Raw genomic sequence first — 21117 nt, 5'->3', positions numbered from 1 at the left:
CTAGAATCCTGGGCTCCAACATTCTGTTCTTACCTCACTTCCCCCCTCAGTTACCTGAGGAATTCAAAGGGTTTGGCTGCCCTGGTTGCTGAGTCTCTAGCAACAGCTGAATCCGGGTGCTTATTTGGGTCTCTTCTTGGATAAACACTCCTTTGTCCCTTCCTGTCTGAGGTAGGTTCTTCCTTGGGGATATCCCAGAAAACTAAACCTTAACAGATAGAAAAGTTAGCCTGTATAGACCAACCTGTGCCTTTCTTGTGTCTCCAGCATTCCTCAGAATTCCTCCTTGGAAGTGTTCTTTGAGCTAAACCGTCACTGGGCAATTACTTATGAAACCAAGAACTTATAATCCTTTTATGTCTGACAGACTGTATGTCACTCTTTGTGAGGGAAGTAGTATACCTCTTAGCTTCACAAACTTTGAAACTTCCTATTTGCCTTGAGATTTCCTCCATCCTCAGTGACACCAAATGATCTCTGTCCGAGGGGTTACTTTAAAACTTCCTCTTGGATGAAGACACAGTCTTCAAGGTCCCAGAGACACCTCAATGTCTACTCACTAAATGGTTTCTGGGGGATTTAGTTTGAGGATCCTTGGTTAGTGTATCTTGAGATGTGCCAAGGTCTTTGACCTTCTGTGACAGTTGGTCCTGTAGATGTGGAGATTCTAGGTCTTTAATCTAAGCTACCCTAGTAACACCCCAGAGGTCATACTCTACTTAACATGTGCATCCTCTTTCAGCTCAGCATCGCCATATAGCCATTTCCTAGGTCCCTGGAAACCATCAGTTGGGACAGGGGGACTATTAAATCTGTGGCAATCCTCTCACCAAGTATATATTGGACACACCACAAAAGATCTACACATGATGCAGTGCACTGTACTACAAAATGGTGATCTAAATTCCTTAAAACGCAGGTACAGGAGAAGTGTTTGGGTTCATGGTTTCTCTGTTAACCTTAGCAACCAAGCCAAATTCTGTCTCCAGGGGAAAAACTTAAGAGTAGGTAATAAAGTAGACATATGTATTTAAGTTTCAGCATGTGCCCAGAACTGTCTTTTATTAAAAAGTTTATAGTGTTTATTACTTTTACATCTATTTATATACTCATTTACTTACTCTGAGCATCCCTCCAATTGCAGTCCCCCGCCCTTCTCTCTTCCAAGTCCTCCCCCCAACTCCCTTCTACCCCCCATCCACTCCTCCTCAGTTCCTCTTCAGAAAAGGGCAACCCTCCCATGGATATCAACCAATCTTAGCATATCAAATTGCAGTACGACTAGGCACATCCTCTGTTAAGGCTAGAGGTAACCCCGGAGGAAAGAGTCCCAAAGACAAGCAACAGATTCACAGACAGCCCCTGCTGTTAGGAGTCCTACATGAAGCCTAACCTGAACTGTTATATGCGCAGAGGGATTAACTCAATTCCATGCACACTCCCTGGATGGCGGTTCAGTCTCCATGAGCCCCTATGGACCAAAGTTATTTGATTCTTAAGTTTTCTTCTAGTGTCCTTGAATCTTCTGGCTCCTACAGCCCTTCCTCCCCCTGTGGGTCTGTGCATCTGTTTCCATCAGGTGCTGGGTGAAGCCTCTCTGTGCCTATTACATTTGTAATAAAATAAAAAGTCAAAGCATTTATTTACTCATGAAGGGAAAATTCTGGAAAGGTTAAGCAATCACCCAGAGCTTGAAGAGACTACAGGAAAGGAGCATGGGAGGCAACATATAGGAAAAGTGTGATGGTTCAAGACACACATGTGTCTGCTTATCAAGTATGGCTAATTCATCCTATTTCTCCGTTTTCCTATTCATTTCCACATGAGTGAAGCTTTATGATTTCTCTCTTCTACAATTTTCTTTTTGGAAAAACTAGGGAATTAATGCAAGGGCCACTCTCATGTTCCATAAGAATCCTACTACCAAGCTACAACTTAAACCCTGATTGAGTCTTTGAGACAGGATTCAATTATATATTACCCAGACTGGCCTAAATCTCACTTTATAGTTGACTCAGACAGGCATTGAACATATGACCCTTCTACCTCAGCCTCCCAACTACCCTGTGTTACAGGCATAAGAAGGGAACTCTGGCTTCTCTTCATCCCTTACAACCTCACCCTAGGTAGCTACAAACTAGTCGCTAAAGGGTTTTGTAAAACACTAGGAGCTATTCTTTCCCTCTTTTTGCATTTGGTGCTTGGTGTACCTTTTTCTTCTGAACTTCTCACCACCCGTCTTCTAGTGACAACTGCTGCATTCTTCTATGAAATCAGTTTTCACTTTCCTCGCCTGAGTGAGAAAATGTGCTTGCCCAATTCAATAACTTTCTGTTTCCTTTAATCTCGATGAACCCTTCAGGGCAACTAATCAGGACAGACACTTGACCCACTCTCAGAGACTCAGGATACCTTCATACATGTTTATGAATGTTCATAGAATCTAATTGATTCCTAACCACCAACTCTCCATAGACCTAATCAAGGATAGATGGTCTCTGGGTGAAGAGGAGTACAAGTAATGTCAGCTACCTACTCTTACTGTGTATGTGCAACCCCTTCCTTCACAGGACATTTGGTTTTGTGCTTGAAGAAGACAAGATTGTGTCTTTTCAAAATCACCCTGACATGGAAACAGTGAGTTCCTGTGAAAAGAACCCCATGGAAGTGCTTTATGAACCAAAGAATATCTGCAAGGTGAGGGGGCCATAGTGGGGTGGACAGAAGCAGCTGAGTGACCAAGGGCCACTGTAGAATGACTTACCAGAAGGTGGAAATCAGAGGCACTTGGGACAAGGTCTACAGTCTCCACTGGTCCTCCATAAGTCTCAGGATTTCTCTCCATACACAAATGCTCCATGAGTCCTTCTACAGCCTTCATTAGGACTTCAGATTAGTGACCTAGTATTACATTCATTTGGTGACACGCAGTCCCTTGTAAGTGGGGGAGGAGAACACATGAGCAGCATTGAGAATTTGTAGTGGCTGGGGAAAAGGCTGTCTCTCGCTCAACCCTCATATTTCCCAGGTTCGATTGTGTTGATTCTCTGGTGGACCATAAAGGTCCTCCACCACAGAGGGCATTCTGGGATGAATGGTACACACATCCAGGGGAGCAGTTGCCAGAGTTTTCATCCCCTTCTTTTCTAGGCCTTCCAGGATATTTCTACATACTTCTCTGATGAAGAGTGGGGAAAGCTGACTCAATGGCAGAAAAGTGCCTACGTGTACATGAAAAGAAACTACATCAGAATGACTGACCTAGGTAAGATGAAATGTGGGTTCACACCAGTCTGGTGTTTTCCAGTTTGTTTGCTATGCCAACCTTCTCAACCTGTATACAGCAGGGCCCTCTCCCACAATACATTTCTTTCCTGAGAAATGTCAAGGTGTTTGTCAAGCCTGCTGCTCTTTTCCATCCTGTGCAGAGCTGACAGTATAGATCACAGGCAATAGGGCTCAGGCCTCTGTGGGACTTAAGATCTGGGCTGTCCCCCAGCTCCTAGCAGCATTTCCCCTTGTTGTGCTGCCTATTAAAGAACAAGCACTCTGCTTCCTCTTAGGGGTCACCGTGAACCAACCGGTTTTCATGCGTGGTAAGGAGCAGGACAAGCAATCCCTGGTTGAAGGCATTGAAGTTCATGACAGTGATGGTGAGTGATCAGGGAGGGGCTGTGAAAGTGCACCTTCTCAATCAGGATGCATGCTAAGGTGATAGGCAGCTCTTTTCTTGTTCAGATCAGGGTTGTGTGGAACAGAGCTCACTCTGAGGATTATGTAGAAGATCCTGTCATGCAAAATTCTAAAACATTATTGTGTACATTATACTGGATAATAAGTAAATGGCCAATGTGTAACACCTTCAAAGAGAGTCAGAATGTCCCGTGTCCTACCAGGTTGTGAGGGGATGAGGCAGTGATGAGGCTTAGCTGACACTTCCTAACCAATCAGAAGGAGACTTCTAAAAGGGCACCTGTCATTGGTCAGATGAAAGAGAGCCAGGCTCCACTAGTTCCTCCTTCATGAATGGGCCCACTCTCCACTCTAGCCTTCCCTAAATCAGCAAGATGCTGAGCCTTTGTGCAGTCCAACCAGATGGGAGTTTCTGCATTAGCCACCAATCACTGTACAAAACAACTTCTCTGATGCTGTCTCAGAGCTCCTTTCCCTATGGGTAGAGACGTATGAGTTTAGAAGACAGTTTATAATATATTCATTTAGCAAAATTATAGTAACAGGTTTCCCAGGGGTCCTGAATAACTACAATTTCTTGGTCAGAGTTACAGTACAGGACCTGTGTTTCTTCAATTAGAGCATTTTAGTACTTAGAGTACTGATAATGAGGATTGCCTCAACTGTGCTAGAATATTGATCCAAAGAGCAGTTCAACTTGCTTGCTAATCTGTAGCCGAACCCACTGAAGTGTAGTCAAGTCTTCCTTAGTTTTTGAAGGCCAGGTGATGCTCCTGTCTGTATTCTCTCGCAGAGCTTGCACATTCTTTCATCCTGACACTCACTTTCCACATACGGATCTCCAGCTGGCCTATGCTCTGTGAAGGGCCCATGCTCTCTTCTGGCTACAAATGACTGTGATCAAGTTCAGGACATATCTATACCTGAGAACTGTCTGCCCCAGAGCCCCAAGCCAGAGGACCCCCAGAGGCACCTGACTATGTAATGGGGGTTTCCAAAGCTGCAGGGTCCAGTGTAGTGTAGAGAGAGTTCTGGGAGCTGAGGTTAGTGACCAGTGAGGACCCAGCTAAGGACTGACTGTGTGAAGGGAGGGATCCTGATAGTGCAAATGTAGGTGCTTACATATCTGACAATCCAGGTCCAGAGTATCTGACCCAGTGTTTCCTCCACAGGTATACCCACATACATGTTCCACATACACAGAGACATACAGAGAAATACAAATGTAAACATACAATAAAAGGCTTTACATTCAGTTACTGACTTCTTTTGGTTGTACATATACCCCCTCATGCATGACTCAGGAAGGTGAATGTAAGGTAGCTGAGGATTAGTGACTAATGGCACATCTTGGCATATCAACAGAAAGGGTATAGGCACCAGCTTGCCCAGTTCCACCTGAAGTGCTCTCACCAGCATCACATGAGATACTACCTCTGGCACGAGGTTCTTTAATACCTACATCCCTGTCTCCTTTCTTTCTACCCCGTCCCCTGATGCGTTTACTTGCACATGCGACCACGATGTGTTCATCAGCATACACAACCACGGTGCATTCACTTGCACACGACACCACAGTGCATTGATCTGCAAATGCCACCATGGTGTGTTTATCTGCACATACTACCATGGTGCATTCATCACCACAGGCCACCCTGGTGTGTTCACCTGCACGTGCCACCACGGTGCATGCAGTGCTGTGTCCTTCATTCTGTTCATGCTTTACATACTGTGCACGGAGCGCACCACCAGCTTCTGTGTGTAGCCGTGTATTTCATATCCCTGCCTCTCCCAGAGCCTGTGGCTTCCTCCAGCGCTTTTCTTCGCCTACTCTTTGTTCCTCACTCTTAATTATATCTCTTCTGCTTGTGCAAATGACAGTGTATTAACAATATAAAGGCAAACATTGTAGCTTTGGAAACTAGGTTTACTTAGAACATTTCCTTCCCTTTCAAACACCTATGTTCCTTTTTTATTTAGTTACAAAAAGTGAAAAACTTTATCAAGTGTGATTCATGCGTTATGAAAAATCCTTTAAAAAGCCCTTTAACATTCTGCCATGGAAGGAGGGGCTCACCAGCTTCAGCCCCTCTCAGAGGATATGATGGCAGTTGCCAGGTGCTAGGAAAAAGGCCAATGAGGCCCAATGCACATATAAGTAAGCCGAACTCAACTCACTGGGTCTCACCTATAGCAACCAAGAGGCAGTATAAGGGAATCTAGGGGTAGGGAGGAAGGGCGTCAGTGTGACTCAAGCGAGCAATTAGGCACAAACATGATCAAAATACATTATATATGCATATAAAATATAATAATGAAATGGAACAACATATATAACTAATATATGTTAATAGAACCTTTAGAAAAATACATGAAAAGACACTTAACCTCTAATACAATACAAACATACTACTGACTACCTGAATAAGTTCTTCAGTGTTTAAAAAACGCTGAAGAAGGTAGCACGGGAGGAATAACCCAACATGTGTTCCAGGAACAGCAGGCTCAGAGACACCAGCACAACAAAGAGAAATCCCATGCTTTGGGGACAGACAACAGGGTGGCGTTGGATGAGAAAAAAAGCACAGGGGAAACAATACTCTGGTTTCCCTAGATTGTTCGAGGTGTTTGGCCTTTCTGGGTGAGGCACTCCCCCCAGCACCAGTTCAGATGTTACAAAGGGTCTCTATAATCATAATTTGACTTGTCCTTCTGAAAGCCTTGTGACATTAGAGAAGTCTTCTACATGCTCTGAAGCTAACCCTGAAATCCATACAATATAAGTGAATAGTCACTGGGCCCTCCTCCTAATGGAGGATAAAATAGGAATTCTATATCGGGGGTTGGGATCCTGATGGGGACAAGAGAGTACACTGGACGGTATAACCCAAACTAGCCTTTGGTCTGTATTGCTGTAGGGCTGACATCTCAGTCTCATGAGCCAGCAGTAAAGGCCCAGAGGCTCATGGGAGGGCCAAGCCCTGTTCTTTTCTGATGAGAAAAGCCTTGCACTCATGCACTAACCTCTCCACATTTTAGAAACTAGTGGCATTCGGGTCAATGTTTGGAGCCACCGGCTGCGAGAGAGGAAGTATCGAGTGATATATGAAGAGATTAGTGATCCTGAAGAGGAAGAAGACGATGATTACTGAACCAGTAAGTTGTCCTCTGACGCATCTCACAAACCCAGAACACACAGGTTTCCCATATGGTATTAGACCCTACCCAATCATCCACTTCTAGTCCTTTGGGGTGCAAGACTGAACCGGAAGCAGTATGTCATGCTTCTGTTACTGTAGTGCTGGGTAGTTTGGAGACCTTCCCTAGCCAGGATGCTATGGGCTTCTAAATCCCAGATTATCACTCAAATTGTAGGCCATTACTTCCTCTCGTGAGGCAGGCCCATGCTCTAGAAGAGGGTGTGCTTGTGGGGCAGAGCTTTGAAGATGGGCAGAAGGAGAGCATGCAGGCTGTGGAGGACAGGTGGAAACAGAGCACTGAGTAGGTGGTGGCAACTCAGTAGCATTTCTCTCCCTTCTCTTTCTTGTCTCAACCACAGACAGTCGAAATAAGCCCACGGTGGAAGAAGGATGGAGTGGCGATTCAACATCACAGCTACAGCTTTGAAAGACTAAATATCAGCAGTATAGATACATACATTTATTTATATATTTATTGATGATATACACTTATACCTATATTTATTTATTTATAAAAGTCTACTGGAATTCTGAGTTAAGCATGTGTCACGTGTTTGTTCTCTTAGCAATTTTGTAGGATGTGCCAAACACTGTTAGGAGTCTTTTTCCGTCGTGCCAAACATTTCCTATTATTATTGTCACTGTGCTGAGCTCCACTAGAACTGCTCTTTCTGTGCCAGGCACTCTTTAAACAAAGATCTTTGTGTATGGCAAGCATCTGGACAGCAATGTGGGTAGTACATGCTAAGAACTCTGTTAGTATTGTCTTACTGTGTGACAGACACTCTGGCAGATGTTTCAAGCAGGCTAAATGGCTCAGTGATAAAGGATCCTGCTGTCAGACTTGAGTTCAAATTAAAGACCTACATGGTTGACACAGAGAACTGGCTCCCTCACAGTGTCCTTTGCTATTCACAACTGAACACATCTGTGCGTGCACACACATACACACATATCCATGCATACAAGCACAAAATAACTCAAAAAACAATTGGAAATATAATAAGCCTATCAACATTCCATTTAGCAAGGCATATACCTAATGCATATTGCTGGTTTTGTGCCCTGTAGTCATATGAGGAATCGTGTGTCAGCTATCATTGCACTGAAGCACACTGCCCTCTCCTTCCCTGAGACTGCCAAGCAGCCTTCTATTTGTCTATGTTAACATGTGGTCTGTCTCTCACACACACATATATATATACAAGTCATCACTAGGGACACCTGTTACCTGCCATGCTACACTAGAAATGTGTCTACTTACAACTATCTCGTGTCATTGTTTGGCTAGGATACACTTCCTTCCCTGTTTGCACAAAGGTGACAAATCCAAATTCTGTGATGTGGTAGAATCTGGCTTTGCTTGACCACACATAGGACCTTCATCTACCAAAGAGCCTGAGGCTCAATGTAGACAGATGCTCATGTCTATGGAGATCAAAAGTTATTTTTTTTACCCTCTAATTTTAACTTTTTGGGAGTAAGTGTATTATCTGATTCTAGGGATTGAACCCAGGCCCTCCTGCATGTGAGGCGAGGGCTCACCACTGAGCTGCACTGGACTAGTTTTTATTGCTTTATTGTTGACAGAATCCCGAAAGAAAGTCAAGGCAGAACGATGTCTCTGGGCTTACACTTTCAGTGGGCTCAGTTGATAGACACTTTTTCCATATATGCAGCCTATGAAGGGAGGCTGTTCTTCCCTTCATCTTGGATTAGGGTGGCCAAAAAGAAATATAGGAAAGGCCCAAGGTAGGAAACAGACTCAAGTACTTGGTTCTAATGAGCTAATTCCTCAAGCATCCTTGTCTCCCACATGATACCAAGATCATGTGACATCGCCAACAGATTTGCTTAGCGATTAGATGAGAGATACCACAACATAATTACTTTCAGAAATGTCCTCACACGTCGGAAAATGTGGAACTTTTCCTACTATGTCCTAGACTAATCTGAAACACTCAGACTATCAGAATTAACACACATACTCAGTTGTTTGTGTCATTTCCGGATGAGGTTTCACTAAATCACCCAGGCTGGCATCAAATTTCAGTTGTCCTCTGTCAAATTCCAAGTCATCAGGATCAGAGCTTCTCCTGGGCTATAATCAATATCTTTCACTTTATTTTTGTTCACTGATATATGTTCCATTATGCATCCCAGGCTATACTGGAACTCACGTTATAGCCCAATTGTGGTATTTGTGCCCCACCCATCCTCTGGAGTACCTGGCTTACAAGAGTAGACTACTGCACATAGTGTGATTGAATACATTCCAAGTGAGATTAACATTGACCTAGGTCCCTAGAACAGGATTTAGGGAGAAACAAGCTGAGGAAGACAGTAAGGTCATCACAAGGAAAGTGTTGTGAGCAGTACTCACCAAACTCACAGTAAAGAATACTCCTCGGGGGCTGGTGAGATGGCTTAGTGGTTAAAGTGCTGACTGATCTTCCAGAGGTCCTGAGTTCAAATCCCACCAACCACAGGGTGGCTCACAACCATCTGTAATAGGATCTGATGCCCTCTCCTGGTGTGTATGAAGACAATGACAGTGTGCTCATATACATTAACATAAATAATAATTCTTTAAAAAATACTTCTCTTTAGCCTGGGATATGGTTTACTAGTAAGGACTGACTAACATATACAACAGGCCTAGGGGACAAGGTATCACTCTAGAAAAATAAGATACATCGGCAGAAATTTAGGATTTTATATGAACAGGAATAGATGATAAAGTAGATACTTAACAGAGCCTAAGGGAGTTCTCACAAATGTGGAACTAGAGCCAAGTCCAAAGTCAGAGCCGAATGGCAGCAAAGGTAGAAGAGCTTATGGAATAGAAGAATTAAGGCTTATATCTGAAGGACATAAATAGTACAAATGAGACCTAGGGTTCTGGACCACTGCAGGCAAGGGACACATAAACTGTGTTGGTATGATAAAGGTTTCAGTCAGGTTTAGAATTATTATTAGTGTTCCACGGTCGATGTTATGAGGTGAGCTCTGTCATGTGCGTATTTCACATAGCACTCGTATGTAGGAGCCATAATGCCCCATGTAACTCTCCTAGGGATGATGGAGGTAATGTGTGTTCCTATGCATATGGCACTGATGAACAGAACTATAGAGAGGGAAGAGACAGGAGGCCTGTGCTTCACCACTATGTGAGGATGCAGAGAGGGTTCAGAGGCACTGATAAATGGATGTGTTCAACAAAACAAACCAAATGCAGAAAGAGATGGTTCAGGGTTAACTTAAATGAGTAACCATGTTTAAATTTGTGTCTTGTGTAATTTTGTATTGGGGGTGCACGAAATTGGAAAGGGTATCATAAATGAGAGGTGGGGTCCTTAAAGAGGTACAAAGAGTAACGTTGTGTACAGGGGCTAGGAATGTAGTTACAGGGACAATCAGGGAGAAAGATGGGGACTAGTAAGATGGGAATAAGGGTTGGGACAAGGTTTGGGAATATGTCATCATGAAACCCATTACTTAATATGCTGTCTAAAAACATCAAAGAAATAAATTCTTGAGGATGAAATGGGAAGAGAAAATAATCTACTTTTGAAGCAGAATCAGTGGTCCTCCGTTGGAGGAAGAAAATTTTATATTTAAGGAAAACTGAGAGTCATGAATGGAAGTTGGAAGCTGGCTCTTCTTGTCACTCTCTAGAAGTGTCCTTACCATGTCATCTGTCTCACTAACACTCACTGAATGGCCATCAGAACAATAACACATGTCACGTACTGAAGATCAAGCCCAAGGCAAATGCTAATATTGGCGGACTAATGCTTTCCAGCTGCAGGAGCATGTTCAGAGGAATGTGGGATGGACCTTGTGGTGCAGGGTTCTGAAAATACACCCTCTAAACCATTTTGATTTACAGTCATGCTAAATGGAAGGCTACCACCCATAGCTCAATTCATTTATGCATATTTAAGTGTTCTTCATATCTTCCTATAGGAATTAAAATGTATATGATTTGTTATGAACATACTAGGACTCCCAAAATAATAACTATTTGTTAAAATACGAAATACACAATGAATACAACTGATATGGTCCAAGTGCCAGCTGAGCCATTTGGAAGTTCTGTATGCAAGTTATCCAGAATTCAAGCTGTGTTTGTACCTGAATTTTGCTTCCTCCCATCTTAAGATGCTTCACCCAATGCTCTTCACTTCTCACTCTTAGAGTGTCTGGACCAGCCCCGTTCCACAGAAACTCCTTGAGAGTCTCCTAGAGTGGAGAATCTGGTTCTAAGTCACTACTTTTACCCAGTTCAATGAGCAAAATAGCTTTAGGAAGCAGCCGGTAGTCTGACAATGACACAAAGTTTAGTGTCTCTTGGAATGAGAGAGACTGAACATAATGAATAGAATGCAAATATTTCAAGCAACAAAGGAATCATTAGAGGTATTACAGGGCATGTTAACAGGTGAAATTTATAAGTTCCCTGCTCTGCTACATCATCCTAAATAGTTCAGCTTGTATAAATCCACGTATTACTGGAGTATATAGGTGGATGTACCTACTTCTAAGACAGAATTTCTGAAGCTCTAGGTTATAGCTAGTGTGGCCTGGATAATTCTTTTAGTGAGAAGCTATTTGTGCATTTTAGCATGGTCCCTGAGGCTTAGCAGGTTTAGCAGTGTCCATTAGTTATTGGCAAATAGACAGCATCCTAATTGTGGCAAGAAGGGCCAAATGTCAAGAGGGGATGGTGGTAGCAGTAAACATTCACTATTGATGATGACAATCAGGAAAAGGCACCACTTTTGTGTATTTTAGCACAGTATAATGACAAGTTTGTTTTTCTAATTATTCATTTTTTTAATTTGTATTTTTTACGGCTTTGTATTTTATTTTTAAATTAAAGATATCATAAAACAAATGATTCCGAGTGCCTTTCATACAAGATAAGTTACTCACTAAAACATTTGTGTTTGTGTCAGTTTGTGAACTTATATCTTTTAAATATTTTTATTAGGTATTTATTCATTTATATTTCCAATGCTATCCCAAAAGTCCCCCACATCCTCCCCCACCCATTCCCCCACCCACCCACTCCCACTTCTTGGCACTGGCGTTCCCCTGTACTGAGGCATATAAAGTTTGCACAGCCAATGGGCCTCTCTTTCCACTGATGGCCGACTAGGCCATCTTTTGATACATATGCAGCTAGGGAAATGACCTCCAGGGGATACCGGTTAGTTCACATTATTGTTCCACCTATAGGGTTGCAGATCCCCCAGCTCCTTGGGTACTTTCTGTAGCTCCTCCATTAGGGGCCCCGTATTCCATCCAATAGCTGACTGTGAGCATCCACTTCTGTGTTTGCCAGGCCCCGGCGTAGTCTCACAAGAGACAGCTATATCAGGGTCCTTTCAGCAAAATCTTGCTAGTGTATGCAATGGTATCAGCGTTTGGAGGCTGATTATGGAATGGATCCCCGGGTATGGCAGTCTCTAGATGGTATATCATTTTGTCTCAGCTTAGAGCCACTTCTAAGGTACCCATGATTCTAGTTCAATCCCTTAGCAATGCCCTTAAAGGAAACAAATGTAAACCATGTGTTGACCAAAATATCTTGAAGATAAGTGACTACCTGGGTGTGATGTTTTGTATATTTTTGGCACAGGGAGTGGCACTATTAGAAGGTGTGGGTGGCTCTGTTGGAGTTGGTGTGACTCTGTTGGAGTAGGTGTGATCCTGTTGGAGTAGATGTGTCACTGTGGGCATGGGTTTTAAGACTGCCTGGAAGCCAGTCTTCTGCTAGCAGCCTATGGATGAAAATGTTGAACTGTCAGCTCCTCTTGCAACATGCCTGCCTAGATGCTGCCTTGTTCCCTCTTTGATGACAATAGACTGAACCTCTGAACCTGTAAGCCATCCCCAATTAAGTGTTGTCCTTTTAAGAGTTACCTTGGTCATGGTGTCTGTTCACAGTAGTAAAACCCCAACTAAGACATTGGTTGGTACTGGGAGTTGGGTATTGCTGTGATAAGCCTGACCATGTGTTTGTTTGGAAGAATGTAGATTCTGGGACTTTGGATTTGGAGAGCAATGGAATGCTTTAAGTGAGGCTTAATGGGCTATCCTAGAAGGAATATGGAAGACTTTGCTGCTGTGAGTGGTTTGAACTGTGAGGACGGGGCCCAAGATATTCCAGTGGAAAAGAAATTCAGTATGAGGCTCAGACACTGTTTCTGTGGTATTTTGGCGAAGAATGTGGCTGCTTCTTGCCATTGTCCAAAGAGTCTGTCCTGACACTAAGGTGAAGAAATTTAGATTAATTGCTTTGAAACAAGAAGTCTCAAAACAGCCTGGTGTAAATTCTGTTGTGTGATTACTAAAGTTCTCTCTTGTGAAGAGCATTTTAGTGAAAAGGAGCAAGTTGAGAAAGGAAAGAAACAAAACCTATGTTTCAAGAGTCCAATTAAAGAGGCACCAGGAAGTAGAATGGAGCTGAATCCTGTGTTCTAGAAGATACCACATTAAGAGAGTGTGACTTTGGGGCAAGTTCCTACCCAGCTACTCTTAGATCCAGGCTTGGTGGTACACACGTTTAATCCATGGAGACAGGCATTCAGATCTCTGAACTCAAGGTCAATCTATAGAACAGCCAAACTTAGGGAGAGCAGCAGGTGACAAGAAAGATAAGACCCTCATCCTAGCTGCCTGGAGGTGAGTCTTCCACCAGCAGCCTCCAGATGAAGATGTAGAATCCTCAGCTGTTTCTGGACTATGCCTGCGTGGATGCTGCCCTGTTCCCACCTTGATGATAATGGACTGAACCTCTGAAATTGTAAGGCAGCCCTAATTAAATGTTGCCCTTTATAAGACTTGACTTGTTCATGGTGTCTGTTCACATCAGTAAATCCCTAAGTAAGACACTTGTCGTGTTGCACATGGGCCTCTCCTATTCCTAGTGGCCAACCTCATGTCCATACACTCAGGATCTACCTTCTCTATGGTGGCTCACACCCCCTCCCCCATGTTCTTCTTGCTTCTCTCCTCACGGTCTCCGACTGAGACTTCATGTTAAGGAACTCTGCTCCTTCTCCTCTCACATGTCCAGCTCAGGCCTCAGGCATCTTTATTAAGCAAACAGGGATAACTTGGTGTGGCAATGTTTATAAAACAAAAGCTGGTGTACATGACGATCTTCTTGTTTTGGAGAAGCCAGATCTTGGGGTACAGAATTTAGCATTTGCATACAAACAGCACCAGACCAACCCACTACAAAAAGGCACAATGTCATATCTTCTTAAAATTGAATATATGTCTGAGATGAAACTAAACTCTTTTTGGGTCAGATGCATTTACGTGTACAAAGTTCAAAAACAAAAGTATCTTTTGGTGGCTGTCTTAGTTTCTGTCATTGTGAAGAGACATCATGACCAAGGCAACTCTTGTAAAGGCAAACACTGAATCGGGGCTAGCTTACAATTTTAGAAGTGTAGTTCATTGTCATAATGGCAGGAAACATGGTAGGACACAGGCAGATATAGCAGCTAGAGAAAAATCTGGGAATTCTACATCTTGATCCATAGGCAGAGTGGTAGAAGGAGAGGGAGAGGAGAGAGAGGAGAAAGACAGAGACTGCTGGACACTGAACTGCCTTGAACTTTTGAAGCCCAAGCCCCCATTGACACATCAACTCTAACAAGGTCATACCACTCAATCCCTCTCAAGTAGTCACTGAGCATCCAAATCTATGAGCCTACAGGGACCATTCACATCCAAACCAGCATGGTGGCTAAGCAAACAGCCCAGAGCAAGCTAAGGAAGGCAACTTGGTCACATGGGAGCAGTTGCATGATTCTAGCCAAACTACAAGGCAACCTTCCTTAAGGCCATTGGGTAGAGAACCCATGTAGTGCCATGAGCCTCAAAGATGTGAAGTAAGAAGAGAAGTAGACTGGAGCTTTTGCAGAAGAAGAAACATTTATTCCCCATCCTTGTTTGTAGCTTTTCTCTCTTGCTAATTTGCAGGTTCTTCTGTCCCCTTTTCTTGCAAACATCAGCCCTCCTCTCAGTTTCCAGGCCAGTCCCTTCCAAAGTGTGTTTTCACTGCTCCTCCCTCAGTTCCCCAACAGTGAGCTAAAACAGCCCCATCTCCCACTTTCCCCAACACTAGCAGCTCCAAACACCTACCAGGGTTATAGTCTATCTGCTAAGTTCAGCTTCTGCTGGCTCACTTGTCACAAACTATCTTCTCTCTCTGTTAGCACTATCATCTTTCTACTGTCTCCTAAAAATATGGTGCCTGGCTTGGCTCACCTTTTCCTGCTTCTACCTCAGATATTCTTCTGATTTTCCCTCTGGTTTTTGAGTAAATCAAGTTGGATCACTCCACTCTTCTCTCTCCTCCTCTTCTCATTTCCTCTGTCCAGCCTTCCTTCCAGATTCTCCAGTCTGATTACCTTTGTAAACAGTTTGCTAATATATCTTGGCAGCAGAGGCAGCTATGGTAGCCACAGCAGGCAGAGAACACAGGAGACTCAGGGCAGTGGGGCTCTCAGCAGGGCTGTTGTAGGTGATCCTTGGACTCTCTATCCTCCAGGAACAGTTTCATTGTTCCAGAAGATGGTGATGATTCTGACGAGTGAGATGCACGTGTGGTGGAGTTTCTGGAGGCTAAAGCACAGGTGACAAGTGGTTCCAAATAGCTGGGTGCAGTTTGTCTCAGGAGCTTCTCTGGAAGGTCAGCCTGTTTCTTTCAGCCTCTAGAGGGCAGACATGAGTCCCCGACCTTGTTCTCTGCATTGTCCTAGCCTTTCTGTGCTGTTTGTGAGGCAACTGCAGATAAGAATGTGTCCTGCATGGGGCACAGTGTATGTGGATGTTCTCCAGGAACAATCTTGGCTGGGAAGGAGAGCTAGATTCAAGGCTATCCAAATTGGAGTATCCAGCACAAAATTCAAGCTTTGGGACACAATGAAAGCATTTCTAAGAGGGAAACTCATAGCTATGAGTGCCTTCAAGAAAAAACGGGAGAGAGCACATACTAGCAGCTTGACAACACATCTAAAAGCTCTAGAAAAAAAGGAAGCAAATTCACCCAAGAGGAGTAGACGGCAGGAAATAATCAAACTCAGGGGTGAAATCAACCAAGTGGAAACAAGAAGAACTATTCAAAGAATTAACCAAACGAGGAGTTGGTTCTTTGAGAAAATCAACAAGATAGATAAACCCTTAGCTAGACTCACTAAAGGGCACAGGGACAAAATCCTAATTAACAAAATCAGAAATGAAAAGGGAGACATAACAACAGATCCTGAAGAAATCCAAAACACCATCAGATCCTTCTACAAAAGGCTATACTCAACAAAACTGGAAAACCTGGACGAAATGGACAAATTTCTGGACAGATACCAGGTACCAAAGTTGAATCAGGATCAAGTTGACCTTCTAAACAGTCCCATATCCCCTAAAGAAATAGAAGCAGTTATTAATAGTCTCCCAGCCAAAAAAAGCCCAGGACCAGACGGGTTTAGTGCAGAGTTCTATCAGACCTTCAAAGAAGATCTAACTCCAGTTCTGCACAAACTTTTTCACAAGATAGAAGTAGAAGGTATTCTACCCAACTCATTTTATGAAGCCACTATTACTCTGATACCTAAACCACAGAAAGATCCAACAAAGATAGAGAACTTCAGACCAATTTCTCTTATGAACATCGATGCAAAAATCCTTAATAAAATTCTCGCTAACCGAATCCAAGAACACATTAAAGCAATCATCCATCCTGACCAAGTAGGTTTTATTCCAGGGATGCAGGGATGGTTTAATATACGAAAATCCATCAATGTAATCCATTATATAAACAAACTCAAAGACAAAAACCACATGATCATCTCGTTAGATGCAGAAAAAGCATTTGACAAGATCCAACACCCATTCATGATAAAAGTTCTGGAAAGATCAGGAATTCAAGGCCAATACCTAAACATGATAAAAGCAATCTACAGCAAACCAGTAGCCAACATCAAAGTAAATGGAGAGAAGCTGGAAGCAATCCCACTAAAATCAGGGACTAGACAAGGCTGCCCACTTTCTCCCTACCTTTTCAACATAGTACTTGAAGTATTAGCCAGAGCAATTCGACAACAAAAGGAGATCAAGGGGATACAAATTGGAAAAGAGGAAGTCAAAATATCACTTTTTGCAGATGATATGATAGTATATATAAGTGACCCTAAAAATTCCAACAGAGAACTCCTAAACCTGATAAACAGCTTCGGTGAAGTAGCTGGATATAAAATTAACTCAAACAAGTCAATGGCCTTTCTCTACACAAAGAATAAACAGGCTGAGAAAGAAATTAGGGAAACAACACCCTTCTCAATAGCCACAAATAATATAAAATATCTCGGCGTGACTCTAACGAAGGAAGTGAAAGATCTGTATGATAAAAACTTCAAGTCCCTGAAGAAAGAAATTAAAGAAGATCTCAGAAGATGGAAAGATCTCCCATGCTCATGGATTGGCAGGACCAACATTGTAAAAATGGCTATCTTGCCAAAAGCAATCTACAGATTCAATGCAATCCCCATTAAAATTCCAACTCAATTCTTCAACGAATTAGAAGGAGCAATTTGCAAATTCATCTGGAATAACAAAAAACCGAGGATAGCAAAAACTCTTCTCAAGGATAAAAGAACCTCTGGTGGAATCACCATGCCTGACCTAAAGCTTTACTACAGAGCAATTGTGATAAAAACTGCATGGTACTGGTATAGAGACAGACAAGTGGACCAATGGAATAGAATTGAAGACCCAGAAATGAACCCACACACCTATGGTCACTTGATCTTCGACAAGGGAGCCAAAACCATCCAGTGGAAGAAAGACAGCATTTTCAACAATTGGTGCTGGCACAACTGGTTGTTATCATGTAGAAGAATGCGAATCGATCCATACTTATCTCCTTGTACTAAGGTCAAATCTAAGTGGATCAAGGAACTTCACATAAAACCAGAGACACTGAAACTTATAGAGGAGAAAGTGGGGAAAAGCCTTGAAGATATGGGCACAGGGGAAAAATTCCTGAACAGAACAGCAATGGCTTGTGCTGTAAGATCGAGAATTGACAAATGGGACCTAATGAAACTCCAAAGTTTCTGCAAGGCAAAAGACACTGTCTATAAGACAAAAAGACCACCAACAGACTGGGAAAGGATCTTTACCTATCCTAAATCAGATAGGGGACTAATATCCAACATATATAAAGAACTCAAGAAGGTGGACCTCAGAAAATCAAATAACCCCCTTAAAAAATGGGGCTCAGAACTGAACAAAGAATTCTCACCTGAGGAATACCGAATGGCAGAGAAGCACCTGAAAAAATGTTCAACATCCTTAATCATCAGGGAAATGCAAATCAAAACAACCCTGAGATTCCACCTCACACCAGTGAGAATGGCTAAGATCAAAAATTCAGGTGACAGCAGATGCTGGCGAGGATGTGGAGAAAGAGGAACACTCCTCCATTGTTGGTGGGATTGCAGGCTTGTACAACCACTCTGGAAATCAGTCTGGCGGTTCCTCAGAAAATTGGACATAGTACTACCGGAGGATCCAGCAATACCTCTCCTGGGCATATATCCAGAAGAAGCCCCAACTGGTAAGAAGGACACATGCTCCACTATGTTCATAGCAGCCTTATTTATAATAGCCAGAAACTGGAAAGAACCCAGATGCCCCTCAACAGAGGAATGGATACAGAAAATGTGGTACATCTACACAATGGAGTACTACTCAGCTATTAAAAAGAATGAATTTATGAAATTCCTAGCCAAATGGATGGACCTGGAGAGCATCATCCTGAGTGAGGTAACACAATCACAAAGGAACTCACACAATATGTACTCACTGATAAGTGGATACTAGCCCAAAACCTAGGATACCCACGATATAAGATACAATTTCCTAAACACATGAAACTCAAGAAAAATGAAGACTGAAGTGTGGACACTATGCCCCTCCTTAGAAGTGGGAACAAAACACCCATGGAAGGAGTTACAGAAACAAAGTTTGGAGCTGAGATGAAAGGATGGACCATGTAGAGACTGCCATATCCAGGGATCCACCCCATAATCAGCATCCAAACGCTGACACCATTGCATATACTAGCAAGATTTTATCGAAAGGACCCAGATGTAGCTGTCTCTTGTGAGACTATGCCGGGGCCTAGCAAACACAGAAGTGGATGCTCACAGTCAGCTAATGGATGGATCACAGGGCTCCCAATGGAGGAGCTAGAGAAAGTACCCAAGGAGCTAAAGGGATCTTCAACCCTATAGGTGGAACAACATTATGAACTAACCAGTACCCCTGAGCTCTTGACTCTAGCTGCATATGTATCAAAAGATGGCCTAGTCGGCTATCACTGGAAAGAGAGGCCCATTGGACACGCAGACTTTGTGTGCCCCGGTACAGGGGAACGCCAGGGCCAAAGGGGGGGAGTGGGTGGGTAGGGGAGTGGGGGTGGGTGGGTAAGGGGGACTTTTGGTATAGCATTGGAAATGTAAATGAGCTAAATACCTAATAAAAAATGGAAAAAAAAAAAAGTTTGATGCTCAATTTGACAAATTACATTCAGATTCTACACAACCTCTCCTGTGTGCATCTGTCTATCATTTCATTCAACGCTTTGCCCACCTGTGACTAGAGACCTGTTCCACATAGACAAAGGGGCCCAGAGGGCCTGCGGCACTTCCCCCCATCTTTCTTCTCCCCTGCACCTCTCCCACCAAGGTCCCTCTCTCCCTCTGCCTCCAGTGATTATTGTCTTCCCCCTTCTAAGTGGGATTGAAGCATCATTGCTTGGGCCTTCTTTCTAGTTAAACTTCTTATAATCTATGTGGTTTATCCTAGGGGTTCTGTACATTTGGGCTAATATCCGCTTATTATGAGAGAACCAGCTAGACAAATGTATTGTTTAGCATGCGCATAGTGGCATGTACACACACATAAGCAGATCAGAAATGCATGTACTGGTAGTAGTATTTAATAAAAGTAAATGATTTTAAGACCCTCTAGTACTTCAGCCCCTCATCCAACTGTATTTGGTACTTATCATCATCCTACCTACTTCTGATGGACTCTCTCCTTCATCTTTATATGGGTTCAAAGGAACCAACTCACATGGTCAGGCTTGCTCTGAAAGAGTCTTTTTTGCTGAGCCCTCTCTCTCTGTCCCAAAGCAACAATATTCTGCAGTACAATTTGAGGGTCTGCAGTTTATAAGCAGTTATGGTAAGCATCTAGTGACAAATGCCACTACATAAGATTCTTCTTTTTTCTTTTTCTTTATTAATTAATTAATTATTAATTAATTAATAATTAATTAATTAATAATTAAATTCTCTATGTAATGTTCCCTCATTGCTGTCAATCCCACACCCCCTCCTCAACCCCCTGACTCTAACACTGGGACGAGGGAGAAGAGTTCTGCAGGTGTCTTCAGCAGTGAGCCACGTGGATGTCCCCTCTCAACCACCACACATGACCTCTAAACTCCCTGGGGTCTCCAGTCTCTTGAGGGTTAAGTGCATCATCTCTGATTGAACACAGTCCCGGAAGTCCTCTATTTTATGTGTGTTGGGGGCCTCATATCAGCTGGTGTATCCTGTCTGTTTGATTATCCAGTGTTTGAGAGATCCCAGGGGTCCAGATTAATTGACACTGCTGATCCTCCTACAGGATCACCCTTCTCCTTAGCTTCTATCAGCCTTCCCTAATCCAACAACAGTGGTTAGGTGCTTCTATTCATTTGTTTTGTGCAAATGTCTGTCTCTGATTTTTTTCAGCTGCTTGTTGGGTCTTTCAGAGAGCAGTCATGCTAGGTCCATTTTTGTAAGCACTCCATAGCCTCAGTAATAGGGTCAGGCCTTGGGGCCTCCCTTTGAGCTGGATCCCACTTTAGGCCTGTCAATGGACCTTCTTTTCCTCAGGCTCCTCTCCATTTCCATCCCTGTAATTATTTCAGACAGAAACAACTATGGGACAGAGATATCACTGTGGGATGGCAACCCCATCCCTCACTTGATGACCTGTCTTCCTGCTGGAGGTGGACTCTATAAATTCCCTCTCCCTACAGTTGGGCACAGCATCTAAGGTCCCTCCCTTTGGGTCCTGAGAGTCTCTCACCTCCCAGAACTCAGGTGCATTCTGGAGGGGCCCGACAACCTCCTATCTCCCTGTTTCC

General features: G+C 43.2%; 1 protein-coding gene across 2 annotated transcripts; it reads left to right on the top strand.

Annotated features, from left to right (window-relative positions):
- The first annotated feature begins 48 nt into the window (after positions 1 to 48).
- Ssxb2 (synovial sarcoma, X member B2) lies at positions 49 to 7432 on the top strand. Of its 2 annotated transcripts, NM_001001450.4 has the most exons (7): positions 49 to 171; positions 743 to 919; positions 2571 to 2697; positions 3151 to 3265; positions 3564 to 3653; positions 6733 to 6849; positions 7253 to 7432. In NM_001001450.4, the coding sequence occupies exons 2-6, from the start codon at positions 867 to 869 to the stop codon at positions 6843 to 6845; spliced, it is 498 nt and encodes a 165-aa protein (NP_001001450.1). In that variant the 5' UTR covers positions 49 to 171; positions 743 to 866; the 3' UTR covers positions 6846 to 6849; positions 7253 to 7432. The 2 variants fall into 2 exon arrangements, with proteins under 2 accessions (NP_001001450.1, NP_001127698.1); NM_001134226.1 differs by lacking the exon at positions 743 to 919.
- The last annotated feature ends 13685 nt before the right edge of the window (positions 7433 to 21117 follow it).

This window comes from Mus musculus, chromosome X (assembly GCF_000001635.26).
Source record: "Mus musculus strain C57BL/6J chromosome X, GRCm38.p6 C57BL/6J".
Taxonomy (NCBI): domain Eukaryota; kingdom Metazoa; phylum Chordata; class Mammalia; order Rodentia; family Muridae; genus Mus; species Mus musculus.
The sequence above is the reverse complement of the archived record's forward strand: the minus strand, read 5'-3'. Positions and strand labels throughout refer to the sequence as shown.

Bases quoted from the DNA above. Each gene is read 5' to 3' on its own strand.
- Ssxb2 (NM_001001450.4), top strand. From the start codon at position 867: ATGATGCAGTGCACTGTACTACAAAATGGTGATCTAAATTCCTTAAAA. The intron at 2,698-3,150 runs GTGAGGGGGCCA...CTTCTTTTCTAG, and splicing joins AACCAAAGAATATCTGCAAG to GCCTTCCAGGATATTTCTAC. The intron at 3,654-6,732 runs GTGAGTGATCAG...TCCACATTTTAG, and splicing joins TGAAGTTCATGACAGTGATG to AAACTAGTGGCATTCGGGTC.